At 42.4% G+C, this 17,267-nt stretch overlaps 1 protein-coding gene across 13 annotated transcripts in view; it reads left to right on the top strand.

Moving 5' to 3' along the window:
* PDLIM5 (PDZ and LIM domain 5) overlaps positions 1–17,267 on the top strand; it is a 129,760-nt gene continuing 112,493 nt past the window's right edge. For 2 of the 13 annotated variants that reach the window (XM_068681734.1, XM_068681736.1), the window contains exons 1-2: positions 16–223; positions 2,604–2,739. In XM_068681734.1, the coding sequence (XP_068537835.1) occupies positions 2,644–2,739 (96 nt within the window). In that variant the 5' untranslated portion in view covers positions 16–223; positions 2,604–2,643. Of the gene's footprint in view, positions 224–1,715; positions 1,982–2,603; positions 2,740–17,267 lie in introns of those variants that run through there. The other 11 variants (XM_068681728.1, XM_068681725.1, XM_068681724.1 and 8 more) reach the window with 11 other exon arrangements.

A 17,267-nucleotide genomic window follows, 5' to 3' on the forward strand; every position in this document is an offset into this window, starting at 1 on the left:
CAGCTGAGCCAAGCCGTGCTGAGCCAAACCGAGCCGAGCCGTGCCGGGGGAGGAGCAGCAGCAGACGGAAGTGCAAACAAGAGCGGGGGGACGGAGCCGCCGCCCGGCAGACGCCGCGGGTGTCCTCGCCGCTCCGCGCCCTGCAGGCACCGGGTGGTGAGCGAGAGGCGAAGGGGCGAGGAAGAGGAGGAGGAGGAGGAGCGGAGAGCCGGCAGGTTGGGCGGTGGGTTTGAAACTCCGCGGGGCTTCTCGTAGTTTAATTTCACCGTGGGCTGTAATGTTACCGTGGTCCCGAGTGGGGCTGGGGGGTGCCCCCCGTGTCTATGCGGATACGGGGTGCTGCTGGGTCGCTTGCCCGGGGACGGGCTGCCTGGCTCGGCTCGGCTTGGCACGGCTCGGCACGGGGCTCAGGAGCTGCTGGGGGCAGCCTCGGAGCGACAGCCGGGGCTTGGGGTCCGTGCCGGCTCTGCGTTTTGAAGTTTCCCCCCCTGCTGTGGCCCGAGCCAGCGAGAGACTGATAAAATAGGCGCAAGTTGCACAATTTCGCCCTTGGCTGCTCGGTTGTGCAAGGCGGGGTTGGTGGGTTGTAGCGCTTTCTCGTAGGTGCTGCCCTGGCGTGCTGTAAGAAGTGCGTGGCATTAAATTTGGGGGTGTCCTTCGGGGTCTTCCTGCTCAGTTTGTAAGGCTGGAGGCGCGGGCACGGCAGAATCGAGGGGGTGAGAAAGGAAAGGTGAGGGATGCTGAGAGCCGTGCTCAGCGTTTCAGCCAACTCTATTTGCTTTGAACAGGGAGGAAAAAACCCTGCGTCCTTTCCTAATGTAACTTAACCTTTTCCTAATGGTGTTACTGTAACTACCTGTTACACTTTGAAGGCTTGTGCAGGTTTTTTTTTTCCCCCCAGTTTGGGCTGCTAGGTAAAGCCTTCTGCTTCTGGCATGTGTGCTGCTCGCTAGATGTGGCTGTGGTTTGTGGTGACCTGTCACCAGGGTGGACCTCATTCAGAGGGAACGAAAGGCGTTGCTACTTTCCTACAGAAAGAAGCCTGTGACTAATTGAAATCCTCTTTTCAGGAGGAGGTAGAGTTGTAGCTCTTGCTTCCGTGCTGAGGGAGAGACCCAGCTCGCACTCAGTGGAGGCTTTCTCTTTCCTTCCTCCTCTCTAGCTGCAGGAAGGGTCAGGGTGTGCGCTCCCCTCTACATACACCAGTGCCTGCTGAGGCATTTCGGGGTGTGCTGAGACAGCTCATGGACCCAGAGCTGCCCAGGTAGCTCAGCTTCTGCTTCCTCAGAGCTATCTCCTTGTCCCACCTCAGGCCAGCAGCTGTGCTTGTCTTATTTGAATGGCTGTCAGCGTGAGCGTGGCTGCAAGCTCTGCTGTCAGACTGAGAAATTATGATTTAGAGCAGCAGGTCTCTGTGGTTCTGTGAGGTGAACCCAGAAACATGTGCTACCGACACCTCTTGGGGAGTGACTTTAAATGTCCTTCCGTGCACCTACATGGCTGCGGTGGCACCTCGGGCAGCTGACGAGGCTGGGCTGCATTTTCAAAATCTACCGTCTCAAAAAGAAAAAAATTAAATAAAATCTTCCACCTGTGTGTGAAGAGGTCACACTCAGCTTGGTGGGTCTGCAGCCTGCTTTCTCCAGTTTGACTGGGGTGCCACCTTAAATGTCAATGCACGAGCCTGGAATCCGGCTGTGCTACGGTGTAGGCTTACACCCGCGCACGCTGGTGTGTACTTTGCCTCGCTTCAAACATACAAAAATAGATGGGATCCACTACCTAAGATGTCATTGTAATGTTACTTATCTGAGGTGAAACTGAAGCCCTTATCTCTGACTCTGAGCGGCAATTAAGTGCAGAGGTTGCCTTTTAAAGGTAATTTGTTGCCGGCATTTGTGCGGAGGGGAGGGAGATACTTGGGCTTTGCTTTGTTTTTTTTTTTTTTTTTTTTTTTCTTCCCCAGCATTAAGATGCAGCTGTGAGTATTTTAACTTTGCTAAATGTGAGTCTTGTTGTTAACATGTGTTTCATCTGTAGCATTGTTACACCAATATAAAGTTACGCTGTAAAAACAAAATCAGGGTTTTTATTTTCTTCTGATTAACCTCAAAGCTGTGACATTTTGACATCGTTTTACAGATGTCAGACCATAATGTGTTTAGAAACAAGTTCTGAGCTGATGACATTTCAGCATGTGGTACTTATTTTGTTAGAAATGAATGTGTCGGTGCTGGGAGTTTCTTCTGTACTTGGATTTAATGGATATTATCAATTCATGCTTGTCCCAACATTGAGGTTTGCCCCCCCTTCCCTCAATATTCTGTTAGTAAGAAATACTTGTCAAATGTTTATGTGCCTCTCTTGAGATCCAAGTTCTTCAGCACCAGAGATCTTAAGTCTTAAACCCGTGTTAACAGCTCCTTATGCTTCTTCCTAAGCTATTGAGGACAACAGTGTATGAGGAATAAAAGTATAAGTAATGACAGACCTGGTATGGATTTTTGGCTGTTCTTATTGTATGGAAATAAAGATGTTAAAATGGTAGACAGTGCCTTTTATTTTTATTTTCTTTAAATTAAAAGCATAATCCTCTTCCACAGGCATCGATTCTTTGGCTTGGATCCTTGAACACTGAACACCATGAGCAACTACACCGTGTCTCTTGTCGGCCCGGCTCCTTGGGGCTTCAGGCTCCAAGGTGGCAAGGATTTCAACATGCCCCTGTCCATCTCTCGGGTGAGTGCATTTACCTCTCTGCTTGTGTGCAGTTGTCTGTTATGCTGTGCTCTGCCTGCAGCCTTCAGACTGCAGAGCCATGAATTACGGGTGCTGGGCTCAACTTGCCCCATGGCACAGAGGGCTGTTTGCCGGTGGGGACAAAGCTGGTAAAATACGACCTCTGCGTAGTTTGAAGGCTCCAAGGAAACTGTACGTTTTCATCAGAGATGGCTGTTTTATCCACATTCTTATTTGTGCAATGAAGCAAAGAGAAAGCACCCTTGATTTCCCCTCCCTGCGCACCCTCAGAGAACAGCAATGGGAGGCTGGCAGGAAACGGGCTGTTTTCTGCGTGGGGCTGAGCCTGTGCAGTTCACATGGGAGGCAGCGGAGAAAAAACGCTCATGCTCCCATTGTTTATTCAGCCCTTAACAGTTAGAGAATCTTCTGGTGTCTGTTCTCGCAAATCCCACTATTTGCAATAAAAAGGCACTTAAATGAGAGAATTTACAAATAGCGACTCATCAGTGCCTGGGTGAACATCCCACTTTCTCATGATTTTTTTTTAATGGAGTATGTGCTCTTAACTGATATTCACAGGAACGTTTATGGAGTACGTGCCCTTAACTGATATTCAAAGGATTTAAGGAACTAAGTCAAAACAAATGTGATCTTTGTACCCAGGTGCTGTCTAACTGGTTTCCTACTTTTAAAACTGTTCTCAGTGAAGAATTTTCTTTCCATGTGGGCAGAGTTTCAAAACATTCTTCAGACAACTGAAACACTTTATGTGTATCATATAGGAACAGAATTTGCATCATAAAATTGATGGGAGCATTGGAAATTTGTGGGTGAACAAAACTGGCTCCTCATGGCTCTTGACCCTAGCACCTTTAAACTGTGATTTGTGCTGTGGAAGTGTTTATGTATAAATGACAACTTCTCTGTCAGCAGCTTGCCTCCCCCTCCTGCATATTCTTGCAGTTTAGTGACAAAGATAAATTATTTTTTACACCTGTTGGGACTGCAGAATTGATACTGCACTGGGAGAGGGAGCAGGTTTCTATTTGGGTTTATGCATCATGGCAATATTTTTAGCTAATCTCAACTAGCAATTCAGAGCCTGCCAGTTCATTTAGGCATGGCTAATCTTAGTTACCTGTGGATTATGCTGGTGAAATTAAAATACGGTTTGATTCTGAAGAAATATTTATTAATTAGCCTAGATGAGTATTTTATCACATTAATTGAATGTGCTGTGTGCTGATTGAAGGAAGCAGCCTAAATAGCTATGTATAAAAGCCTGAGTTATGGAACTCCCTACTGATAAGTGTCTGTGCCCACACGAGCGGAGCATAAGGAAAGGTGGGGATCAGGGTGGCTTTAGGGCTCTGACAGTACATGTGGAGGGGAAGCACAATATCCCATTCACGTGGTGTAGCTCGGCTCTGCTCCACGGCTGAGCCATCTCTTTTTATTTGGAGTTAATATTGTGCAGATATTGGACTGCCTGGTGCTTTTTTATGTTTTAAACCTTTGGATCAAAAAAGTACTTAGTTCTGGTAAGCCAATCCGGCTTTGGCCCGATAGCTGGAAGAATTCAGTGCTGTGTTCCTGGTATGCTGGAACAGCCTGTACCATTCACCCCCCCACACCCTTTCTTTTCCTGATGAAGCATAAATGCCTTCCTGCATCTGAAGACTGCTAATTAAATTATTTTAGCAAAACAGTAATGAGACAGCAGAATTATGTTCTTTGGCAAGGAGGACCTCTTCCCCCTCCCCTTCAGTTTCAGCTCTGGATGCTGAGGACGATTCTGGCTGCTTTGCTGAGGGCTAATTTCCTGCTTTAGTTTAGTTTCAGCTCCTTGAAATTAAGTTCAAATAAAGTACAGTTTACAAAGCACAGAAAACGCACTGTTTTCCAATGCTGTTTATCTGAAAAGCTCATCTTTTATTACTAATAATTTGAACAAATTAAGATCTCATATGTTTCCTGGAGAAAGTTTTCAGTAAGCCATTAGGCAGTGCATGGAATGTCATTTCAATGGGAGTATTTGTTGTTGCCTCTGTGTGGTAAAGTCAGCCTGTTTTGTGTTCTCCAGTTGAAATTTTTAGTGTCAGTTAGTGTTACAGTATAATGGGCTAATGTTACTGCAGGGGTAGCAATAACACTTTAACACTAGCATGTTATAGACTCATTGCAACCTCATAAGCAATAGCATGGGTTTAGTGCCTCAGAATTGCTACAAATACAGCTGCACGCATCTCATGGTGTATAATGTACGCAATGTTGGGAATATCCTTACAGGTAGTGGAAGAAATCAATGCATGCAATATCTGTGGTTACATATACTCTTATAAGGCTGGACTTCAGCTGGGTGGCTCCTTGGGAAGGGACTTGTTGAGCCCTACTGAGTCAGAAATGGGTCAGAAATCCAAAGGCACGAAGGTGTGTTGGGAGAGGTTTGGGGTGGGATTGTGGTCAGGGTGTGGAGCAGGGGTATGGCTCTCGCCAGAGTCCTCAGTGGGGAGGAAGCTGCTCTGAGAGTAAAATAATTTGTTCTTTACTGTTCAACCAGGAACAAAAGGCAGGCTGAGGTAGTAGATCTCCATCTTTTTATTATCAATAAACTGTTGAAGTGGCTCAAGTCACCACATGCAGCTCTACTGTGGGGCTTCCAGGTTCTGCGGTGGTACTCACATAATGAGAGATTGCAAACAGTGGCTAGTTAACCCCTAGTGCAGAAAGTAGAAGTTACTGCAGCTGACGTATGCAAGCTTACGTTATTGAGTTGCTATCCTCACTTGTTCATGCGGCATTTTATATTAATTGAGGGAACAAGGAGAACAGTTGTTTCTTTAAGACCCATGTTGTAATGCAAAACTGAAAGATGGAAGCCTAGAGTAAGTAAGAACAAATTATTGTTAAAAATTACTCTGAAGTTAACAGTGTTCTGGTGGATGTAAAGTAGTTATTGTAGGAAATAATTTGTTCTACGGTAGAAAAAGCTTAATATCTGTCCATCAATGCATAATATATGCAGCCATGAAATGACACATACCATCATGCAACTTACCTTTGTATGAATTAATTGATTACTTCTGAATCAACACAGAATGCTAAAAAGGCAGCTAATTATTTAACACCCTCATCTCAAGCTTCAGTTACCAGTCTCTGGTAGGTTTCTGGGACTGGAGGAAATGTCCCAACACTTGGGTGTTAGCTCCACCATGAGAATTACATCATAGACCCTCCTTATTTCTCAACTTTTTCCGTGCAAAATTTGTTTATTCCCAAGTTGGAGGATGTTCTGCTAAATACCAGCTGGACCAAAAAAGTTGATCCAGACCAAAATAATTGAAATGGGATTATTTTATTTTTAGTCATTATTACCAGTAATGAGGGATCTGCTGTTGCTGATATCTGTGGTCTTCAATAAATCTTAGTGATGTTTGTGGTATGTCCAGTTGGACATATTCATTTCTTTAGACTTTGCATTAATGTTACTTTGGGGACAGTTGGTTAGTTCTAAATGATGAATTAACATAACCAGAATAAACTTAGTAAGCATGAATGTAGGATTGCAATTGCCAAAACTTCTGTCTTCTGCACAATTAATTGAATTGTGCTTGGTATTGGTTGTTTATTCATTATGTTGAGATGACCTGAGAGGTATTGGTATTTAGGTATTTGTTCTAAATGTATATTCTTGAGACCCTATTTTGATATGCTACAAACATTTCAAGTCTTGTGGTGAAGTCTGTAAATGTTGCTTATCTCAGTTTTATGGCAGCATTTACCACCAAGAAACAAGGAAATACTGAAGCGAAATTATAGTAACATAGTCTGTGTGGTATACACCCTCCTAACTAAAGCAAATGTATTTGACAATTGTGTGTACTTTAGTTACTTTTTTTGTTCAGTCTTGGTGGTAGCTTTAGCCACCTTCCTTCAGATGTTTCTTGATTTGCCCCTCTCATTTTGTAAGAATTTGGTGAAATATGATGGTCTTGAAATGTTTTACCTGACAGCTCTGTTTTTCTACCTGCAACTTTCTTCAGTGTACTTTCGTCACCTTCCCCGCCCTTCATTTTCTTCCTTCTTTGTCAGTCATTTTACTGCTCCTGAAACCCTCATAGAAATAGCTTCTTGATTCTACGTTTTTTCATTTTTTTTTGTGTTCAAGTATGTTTTTCTGTGCATTGTTGCAAGGTCGTGGCTGACGAGAGACTCATGGTAATGAATTTGTCAGCATGCAGCCCACCCAGGGAGTGGGTAGAAAAGCAGCCCACCTTGGGATAAAGTAGGGAATGAACATGCAGCACATCAGCTGTTCAGTATACGTCCCACGTGAGCATGGTGTAACTCTTCATGAGGGTGATCATTGCTGATGTCTTCTTTTCACTCCCATTTTTCCATCCTTCCCTCCCAGGTCCCAGGAAGTTGTCCGTGTGGATCAAGCATATATATGACATTTGCATGCTTTTTGTTTATGCAGAAATTTGGTCTTTCTAATGTTTGGAAGCGAGCTGTTCAAAGATATTTACATCTTTGGTAATAACATTAATGAGAATCAAGTAAAATGATGTTTTGAATGGACCCACAGCATGTGAGCTTTGATTGATTAGAGTTTGGCTGGGCCTCCTTCCCTTTAGTTTGCATGATTTTTTTATTAAGCCATGTGTCATTCCTAGTAAAATCAAGTTTTGTGTCTGTATAAAGCGAATTATTACAGTGGGGGACTTGGGAAATGGTCTTTCAAGCAAGCATGTGAAATAGGAGAGAAACACTAGAACAACTGCTGGCCTGGCCCGTGATGATTGTGTCGGTAACTTTATGCTCCATCCTGGAAACTACAGCAAGCTACTAACTAAGCCCTAACTGGCAGCTGCTGGCATTGCTGCACTGGTGTGAGACACTACTGAGTGGTGATGGTTTCCACAAAATACAACTTCAGATGTTTTCCATTACCGTAACTTGCATTGCTCTGGTTTTCTGGTAGACTTATTTTACACAATACGCCTTTTAAAATACACATTTTCTTATGTACGGCCAGTGAAATGAGAGCGGCAGAGTAAGAGTGTTGTGCCCACCCTGGAAAGCATGTCAAGCTGGGAGGTAGGGTAAGAGATGAGGGTAAAAAATGGTCAGTTTGCTTCTCCTAAAATTCACAAAGGGTATTAGATCATGAAAGATACTTTACATGAATTGTAGAGAAGCTCATGGAGTAGGAGTGGAGTACAAAGGGCTTCTTTTTAAATGTAAGAAGCCATCATAGCTATCTAGAAGGTAAATACCCAGGCAGACAATGCATTCATCTGAAGCTTTTGGACTTTGCTAGGGCATTTTTATTAGTGGGCATAAAGCAATGGATAGTAAGACTTTTTTTTTTTTAAATTTCTTTTTGGGGTAATTTTACTGCAGCTGAGGAAATATTTCAAAAGAAAATACTGCCATATGACAGATTAGAAGTGTTTCAGAAATCGAGTTCGACATATCCCAAATGAGATTAAGAAGATTAATGTTAAAAACTTTATCTTGTTTCAGGTCTCTGTCTTGTCTCTCTTTTTTTCTCTTATGGTTTAAAGTTTTTTCTTAGCAACAATGAAAGCTGGATTATAACGATCCTTTTGAAAATGGAAATAATAATAACGTGATTTCAAGAACTGGGACTTTAAAGAAAAGTGTCAATATTCTGAAATATTTAGCAAAATTTTTAAGTATAATACCAGAGTAGGAACTGCTAAAACCAGAACTTGGTATGAACTGAAAATATCTACTTATACAGGCACCCTTTGAGCTGCCAGAAAGATGAAGGTTAACTTCTTTTTCTTCTTTTTATGCTCTGTGTAAAAGTTATATTTAGTCTTCAACTGACTTTTTTTAAGTGAAGTCCCAGAGAATTATCCTGTTCAGTTTATTCTGTCCTTAGAAATGAGCTTTGGATTTACCTATGTGCGGGCTGTGTTTCTCAGCAGGAGTGCTTCCTGACACCAGCTGGGGGGGACCTGCAGAGGTCACAGCAGTTACCTCTGCACAGCAGGAGCAGCTGGTCCTGCTCCTAGGGCAAAAAAATCTGTTTTACAGGAAATTATAGAATGGATGGGATTAGCCGACCAATAAGGCAAGAAGTGTTATTCTTTTTTGTTTAATTCTGTTCACGAGATGTGGTTTACTGAAAAAATACTGAGAATGACAAATGAGCTACTAGGGCCAGTTTTCATCCTCTCTGCACTGCGTCCCAAAGGAACAGAGTTGTGTGGTTTTGTTTTGTTTTCCTTTGGGAAAGAAGTGGAATATGGACAATAATAAAGCTCCCTGCTACACAAATGGTTTAAAATGAGTGAGTTTTCTGAAGGTCTTAGGTGCACAGAGTAGTGTTTCAGGGTTTGCAGAACTGCCTGCAAGCAGCATCTTCCTTCAGAGAGCTCCTCAGTTTAACTTGAAGGTGGGAAGAGAGATCATTTTCTACAGCCATAATTTACCAGTTGTCTCCTTTTCCACTGCTATTCAACCTTCTTGTTTTGAAAATTGGAAAAAGGGCTGTGTTTTCCCAGACCATTTGTTTTCCTTCTCGTGCTATGCAGTTTAAAACAAGACAGAGCATCCCTGAAAGGGAGGTCAAAGTAGAAGGGAGGCTGTGAGAGGCAGAAAGAAAGTGTCTGCATCTCATCTGTTCATAGTCTTATTTGCCAGAAAACCTCCTCAGATCTAATAGGAAGTAAATTTATTCAAAATAGTTCCTTTGCTGATGTCATTTGCCTGAAAATTGAAGCTGGCTGTTGTTGGTTCTTCACATACACTCCAATACATGTTTGTGGCTAAGGGATATCTGAGATGTCAACATTTTCTTTTTACATTAAAGGCTGCTGGTAACTTTTTTTCCCTTGTAAGTGACAGTTTAGCTTGCATTCCTCATACTGTAACTAAATATTTTAGATGGGAAAACTATAGGTTTTGTTTGCAGTGTCTGCTTCTCAAAGACAGATGCAGAAAAAAATTAACTCTGATTAGAAAGTAAGAGCAGATGCAAAATAGGCAGGCTTTCTAGAGCCCCAAAAGGTAGGACCACTTATTGAATAGTAACTGAAAATAAAAAAATAAATTAGACTTGTTTTCTTGTGAGTATCTGACCCTGGAGGCCTGACAATTTCTACTTCCCCACCACTTGGAGCTGCTATTTTTAGTGTAACTGTTTTTCTCATTATTCATTGGCCGATGGCTATCAGAAGGCATTGTGAGAAGAGACATGGTGGTGAAAGATTTGTTTGTTTGGTTTTTGGTATGGAGCCAGGAGATAACATTGTTGGCTTTTTGCGTTTGTTTTGACTTTTTAAGAATAGATTTTATATGTTATCAATGCAAGGGAAAGTGCGAGAGAAAACTGTCTCTCCTGTGCCTGAAGCAGTGGAAATACAGGGAGGTCAATATTCCTCCTGCCAGTGGTCCAGAATGGAGGGGAAAAATGGGGCTGAAATTTGTTTGAATTAATATGAGGAAAGGAAGGCCTCTGTTAAAAACACAGAGGTACTGGGATAAAGAAACCATTCCTAAGGTTAACATTACCCACGTTTGTGAATGACATAGGCCTTCAGGCCAATAAAAAGAGGGAAAATACAACTACAATATCTGTTTAGGGTCCCTTATTGTAAGGGATAGGGAGGTTCTCCAGACCCTTGATCATCTTTGTGGCCCTCCTCTGCACTCGCTCTAACAGGCCCACATCCTCCTTGTTCTGTGAGCCCCAGGCCTGGATGCAGCACTCCAAGTGAGGCCTCACAAGGGCAGAGCAGGGCAGGACAATCACCTCCCTCCACATGCTGGCCACTCTTCTTTTAAGTCTGATGTAAATGGCTTGCTTAACACTGCACAAGGGATATTCCCACCTTCTTTTTCTGTTTCTGTGCTCCATCAGTCACTCACCTTTTGGTGTTGTCAGTTAATGGGATCGGGTCCACCCTGCAGTGGTGTTTTGTCTTCTGTCACTTACAGGCACCAGTGTGGTTCCACCATATAGTCTCTCATGTACAGAGAACAGCATGTTGTAAACTGAAGACCATAATGTATACTATACCCTCAAAGCAGTTGAATAAGTGCTGCAGCAGTGGAATACATTCACTAGTTTCGGTGTAAAGTATGGCCAGTAGGCATGAAGTATGTAGATTTCTGCTGTTGATCCATTATTTTTACTTCATAGGGAAAATGACAGTTTTCAGTGTTGTATAATCAAGAAAAGATAGAGTGAAATTAATGATTCTGTGACACCTGGATGACTGTTCTGCATACTTTTATTCCCTGCCAAACTTCATGATGCATCAAGTGTTGAGTTTCCACTCAAAATAAAAAGGTGCTATCCAGTCCTAAAGAGATTGGGTTTTGTTTTAAAGCAGGCAAGAAATTTCTCAGTTGAATAAACCATATTGTTTTATAAAAATATAGAATATTATTATAACTTATTCAGAGTTAGATTATTGCCCTAGAAACTCCTGCTTAAACAGTTCAGCACAAGTAAAAGCAAGACTAAAATAGTATCTCATAGTTGAATGTATTAGAATGGAGCTCTAGCAGTTGCTGCCAGCTCTGCGTGTGACGGAGTTCTGAAGTAAAATATAATGCCTTGTGTGAAGTTCCATAGGCTAAAAAGCTGATCTTGCCAGGTCTTTAGTAGTCCTGTTGGAAAGGTCAAACGATTTGCCTGTTAACTGGATGTGAAAGAAATTTGGCTTACCCTGGTCTGTATTAAGCATGGCATCTGATTCTTTCTCTAGCAAGTGGTTGAGTGATGTCAAGTACTTATAATAGGAAGACACCAGGAATTTATTTTGTGTTGTTTCATGGTTCTCTTGAAGGCTTATGAATGTTGACTGAGGTGCAAAACCTAGGTTAATGGTGAGTGTATCAGTTTCAGGAGGGTAAAATTCCCTGTCAAGCTTCTGTGTTTATGAACTAATGGGATCAGCTGCAGATACCCTTATACCTAAAACTTATTGAATTTGCAGAGCAAATAATCAACATGCTTATGTTAAGTGTGGTGTTGTATTGGTAGCAATAGCATTTGGGATTTAAAAAAAACAATTCCATAAACAAAAACAAAACTAAGTTAGCATGAAGAACGCAGACATAAATACAGATATCTTTGGTGATTAAAAATTATTATCTTGCCTCACTGGAAGTTCCATTTGTGAAACACCTTTGTTCTGAACCTTTACGAAGAAAAACTACCTTTGCTGTGTGGGTGATCCCTCTTCCAGACAGCATGGCATAACGGCTTAATCTACAAGTGAAATCTGTAGTATGCCTGCAAATGCTTTTCCTTTCTAACGTACATCTTATGCATGACAAGTCAGGCGTAGATCAGAGTCCAATGTATCTAGCTTTCCTTTCACGTTAAGGCCAACATGTTTTGTGGTTTGTTTATTTTTTGAGGGGAGGCATCTCTTTGCAGTCCTAGGCTTAGCTTGACACTGTAAAAGACATGAAGAGGTAGGCTACTGTAACTGCTGGGAAGGTTTGTTTCTTCCAATTTGTTGATGTATCTAAACAATTCCTTCTGCAGTGCTCTGTATTTTTACTTAATGTGTTTTTTTTTTTTTGTTTTTTTTTAAAAGACCAATGGAGAAGCTCTGTAAACCAGAGAGATTGTGGCAGTTGGGTTCAGCTTACGTTTATTAGAGGAGAGGAGGAACTGAAGGCTTGTAAACCTTTAAACATCAAAGGCTTCTTGGTAGAGTAGATAATATTGCTTCCTTTTGGCTATCTGCAGCTCCTCATCAAATCTCAGTGTTCTGCCTCCATGCTGCAGAAGAGTGCTCTCTACATAGTGCTTAAGGTGGCTTGCTACCAATTTTTCCAGAATGAAAAGGCCTCTCCAGAAATACATATTTTGGCAAGCAGAGGACATTCAACCCTCAAGGGATAGCGTACAAGTTCTTTCTGAGGGACTTGTCTGGATTAATGGCTCATAATGTAGATAGTGATCAGGGGACACAATCAACTTTGCAAAGGAAGCAGTAGTGGTTGGGGAGCAGTCAACATTGCATCCTATCTGGCAACCTGAGTTCCTATCCTTTTCTTTTTTTTTTCAGATGCTGTATAAATTGCCTTTGCACACAGATATGAAGAGGGAGGAGGAACATAACAAAAGTGGAAAAAAAACATTTATGAGCTCATGTAATACTTAACGCATTCCCTACACGAGAACTGGCCCCCACCCTTCTGCTGGTGGTATTTGCTGGCTGTGTAGAGGGTTGTCAGGGAAAATCTGTGCCTGTATCTCCATGCGAAGGTTCAAAGCCAACTCTGTGGACCAAGCTCAACTCCATCAGTGCCCTAAACAGGAACAGTAGGTGGGACTGGTGCAGTGGAGGCTTGGTTAGCCTAGCAGGCTAGAGGCAGGTGTCTGGGACAATACCGTCTGGAAGTGCTGAAGCCAGGCTTGCTAGGACATGTCTGTCGGTGTACTAAGCTGTGAAAACTGCCACCGAATGCTTATTAAATTACAACTTTTGTCAGCTATAGATGCAGTCTATTCTTTCTCCTTTCCAGCTGTCGCATTTTGGCAGCTGGCTGTAAGCAAAAGTAAACGTAGTAGGGATTTATATGAATCTACTTTGAGAGCATATTCAATTTGTAAATGAAATTATTTTGCTGTTGTGCAGATTGCATGTAATTTTGTTAATGCAGAGTGTTTTTGCAGCACCAAGGCTTGGGTCCTTGAGTACCGGTGTAATTTTAGGCATGCAGGCTGTGTCTGCAAGGTGACTTTTGCTGAAGGCTCAGCTGATGCTGGTGTGCATTGCTGCTCCGTGCCCTGCTGTGCTGGCCCTTCAGGCTGCTCTCACCAGGAGGAAACATTGAGTTGCTTGGAGGAGAGAATGGACCTTTCCCAGCCAACTTTCTGCTTTATTTCAAATCTACATTAGCTGACGTGTGTAAGCCGTGAAAGAACTGGCTAGCCGAGATGTTTGTATGATATCCTGAGAGCTAATTACAAACAGACCTTTAACAATCCAGTCAATCCCCATCACTGAAACTATAGTGCTAAAGCAAGGGGTGGAGGAGCTTTCACATACATGGTGTATTACCTTTTGCTCTGGAAGCCTAGTAGAGATGCTCTAGCACCTTTATCTTCCCAGTATGCAATTATTGCTCTTTTTGATCGACAGATCAGTACCTCAGAGCTGGTCCTTTTTGGGTAATTTTGTAAAGCTGCCTCTTCTGAATTATTTACTGAAATAACAGAGTTTATGAACAAAGTATAGATAAATGGCTTTTTTGGCTGAAAGAATAAATTTTGTATACATGTCTGGAAATGCTATCCACTTTCAATGTGAAAACCTAGCGATGTTTTCCTTGGGATGTGCACTTAAATCTTGGAGACTTGCTGTATCGTTGCAGACGCAAGTATCACTGACCTTCTCATGTTGGAGGGAACATGATATTCTCTGGTCAGTCGAGTAGCTTCCCTGTGAGGGTATTTCTTCTATCGACACATCTACACTGCAAAATGTGGAAACTGCTGATTATTGAAACTTCAAATGACATTGATTTGTTTTGATACGTGCAACCTGATGAAAACTGCTGCTGCTGCAGTTGACAGCCCAGCTCAGTTTATAACTCTGTCCTGGATGGCGTGGGAATAAATAACTGGAAACTGCTCACATGAAACTCTGATTACAGCAGTCAAAGTAAGGATTTGGGGAAACCAGTCTGTACTGGCAATTTGCTTTTCAATCACTTGCCTTCAGGGAAGGCTAATGTGCTGTTTTTCTCTGCTTGCAAATGTAAGGCATGCTCTTGGCAGGGTGATGGAGACAGAAGGGTGTACACAAATGATTTGGGATGCTGTGCTCATTGATGTCAACTGGTTGCTGACCTCATGGGCAGGACGGAGTGCTGTGAGCACTTCTGGTAACTCCCAACGCCGCCTCTGTCACTCGCTTGCTGTGTGCTGAATTTTGTACCTCACTTCTTATTGCATACCCTAATTTACACCTGTTCAGATAGCTCAGTAATTACCTCACTCCTGCTCCCTGGCTTTTGTCAAGTTCTGCTGTAAGGACCATGTTCCCCCAAAGGGACTGTTGCAATCCTCAGAATGCCAGTTGAGGATTGGGAGTTCTCCTGTCCTTCAGACTACCTGGTACAAACACACCTTTATCTCACAGCAGGGACCTGTTCTCTTGCTAGAACCTCCTGGATAATTTTGGGGGCTAAATAAAGGGGAGAGCTGAGCCCTTCCAAGAGGTGACCTTCCATGGAGTAAAGTATCTGGAAAAAGGGGATAAAGACAAGCTTTGTGCAATGTGTAATTGCTGCATTTCAGGGAACTGGAGACTTGAGAAGAGTGGCATGCAAATAATCTAGATTTAAGTGCGCTGACATTTATGTAATATTAGCATCAATTCTGGGAAATGCAATGCATAACAATGGGTGTTACGAGTTAGGAAATACTTTACTTTGGCATTTAAAACTGCTAACTTCTCAAACTCCTTGAAATATGCTTTTGTAGTTTTTTTTAGGCCTGTTTTTTTTTTTTTTTTTAATTATTTTTTATTTCGATTTTCTGCCAAATAGGTTTGGGTCTTCCAATTTGTCACCTGCCTTTTTTTTTTTTTTTTTGTGTACCAGGTTGTTTTGCTCTGTTTGTTTTATAAGAGAAATTCCACTCAGAAGCCCATATTATTTGCAGCATTTAAGGATGATAAAATCATATGATGAGATGGGAACTATGGGATTAATAGGAGCTAGGTGTTCATTTGTATAGATATATTAAGAAAAAAAAAAAAACATTAAAAACTGAGTATGTACACAGGATGTTTGTCAGAAAGCTTTCAAGGACAACTGATAAAAGCTTTAGACCATGCATACCAGATGCTATAGGTATCTTTAGGGATTACTTGTTTAAAATTCTTGCCTCTGTTTTGAGTTTTTATAAGTTCTACATTTTAAGTTTGTATCCATCCTTTTCCAATTTTTCTCTCATCATGCCAGTCCTTGATAGGCTATAATATGTCCCGGCCTACCCTGGCTTTACTGTGCCCATCTCTGGGTTTCTGTTAACCAGGAAAGCAGGCAGGCTTGTGTTATTGGTACAGCTGTAGGAAACGCTTCAGCACAGAAACAAGCCGCCCTTTTAGAGAGCGATTAATGCAGTCTAGAAGTGAGGTGTTGGTTGAAATCACCCAGAAGATATCACTTGGGCTGTCCCCATTCCTTTCCATACTGCAATGCAGCAGAGCCAAGTTGGTTTTGCTAACGAGGAGAGCTGTGCATGCAAACCACATGGTAAGGAGGAGAAAAGGTTTTGAGCATCTCAGCAGTAACTCCAAATAGACATCAAGGAGGACCACCCCAGCTGTCTTTGAGGTCTCTTGCTGTCACCCTTCATGTCTGATGCTCCAGATGCAGCCCTTTCAAGGGAGACAAGATTGCTCCAGGTCAAAATTGCAGAGAAACCCAGAGGTCCTTCCACTTAGCGGTGGCCTTCTTGGATGCCACAATGAAGGTGAATTTTTCACCATCATTGAGGGAGGTGAGCAAAGGGGGCTGTTAAACCCCAAGTTCTTTGCACTGACGTGCTTGCATCAAAATCTGGATGCAATTTAAATCATCTGAATAGTCCCCCAGTGTTGCATTGAGCGTTCAAGAAAAGTAAGTTTAAAAAACCAAGGAAACCTCAGAGTGTATCTTGGCATCAAAATCGTGAGATTAAAAAACACTCCTTATTTCTAGGGCCTGACTCATGGTTTCTGAATGCATGAGGGTGGCAATGCTAGCTCCTATGGTCAAGTAGCATTATAAATATTTCAGGACTTTAGGGCACAGAGCTGTGCCAAATATTTTTCTCTCCTTTTTTTTTTTTTCTCTTCTCCTCCTAACTCCTGAAACTACTGCAGTTCTCTTATAACTTGGACTGTATGTAATTAAACAGGCAGAATGTAAAATCTCTGTTTCTGAAAATGGAGAATCAAATCTAAGTATTTAAATCAATTACACAGTGAATGAAGTGTTGCTGACTGTCTAAAAGCTGCTTTACTGGGACGTGGTACATGCAGTCCAGTGTATGTTAAAGTGAATTGCACAGCAGCTGGCTTGCTAGAGACATTCAGAAATAAACAGTCCGTGGCATGTGTAGTAGAATTTGACCCTGTTAGGAAAAGAAGTAGGGCAAAGTGTCTGATTGAGAGCAGCAATTCCAGCCTGCAGAGGCACACACAAAGCAAGTAAAAGGGGGAATCACGTGGGGTCTGAACATTTGTTTTTGTCCACCAACACTGAGCCTTGGGTGTCCTGAAACTCATTCAACCAAGTCGTAAATGAATTGCCCTTTGGGGGAAGTGGTTTTCTGTGAGCTGTCCCGAGGTGTAAGTTCTGAGCATTGAAGGCTGGAGGTGGTGAGATGCTGGTGTGTCACCCGCGGGGTCACCTCTGGCAGCACGGGGAGAAGTGGGCAACCTCATAAACTTCTCCCGTGCCATTTGCCAGGAATCCTGAACCAGGTTCCTCTGTGCTTTCAAATGAGAGCTCAAGCTGCTCATTTG

This window comes from Anas acuta, chromosome 4 (genome assembly GCF_963932015.1).
Source record: "Anas acuta chromosome 4, bAnaAcu1.1, whole genome shotgun sequence".
NCBI lineage: Eukaryota > Metazoa > Chordata > Aves > Anseriformes > Anatidae > Anas > Anas acuta.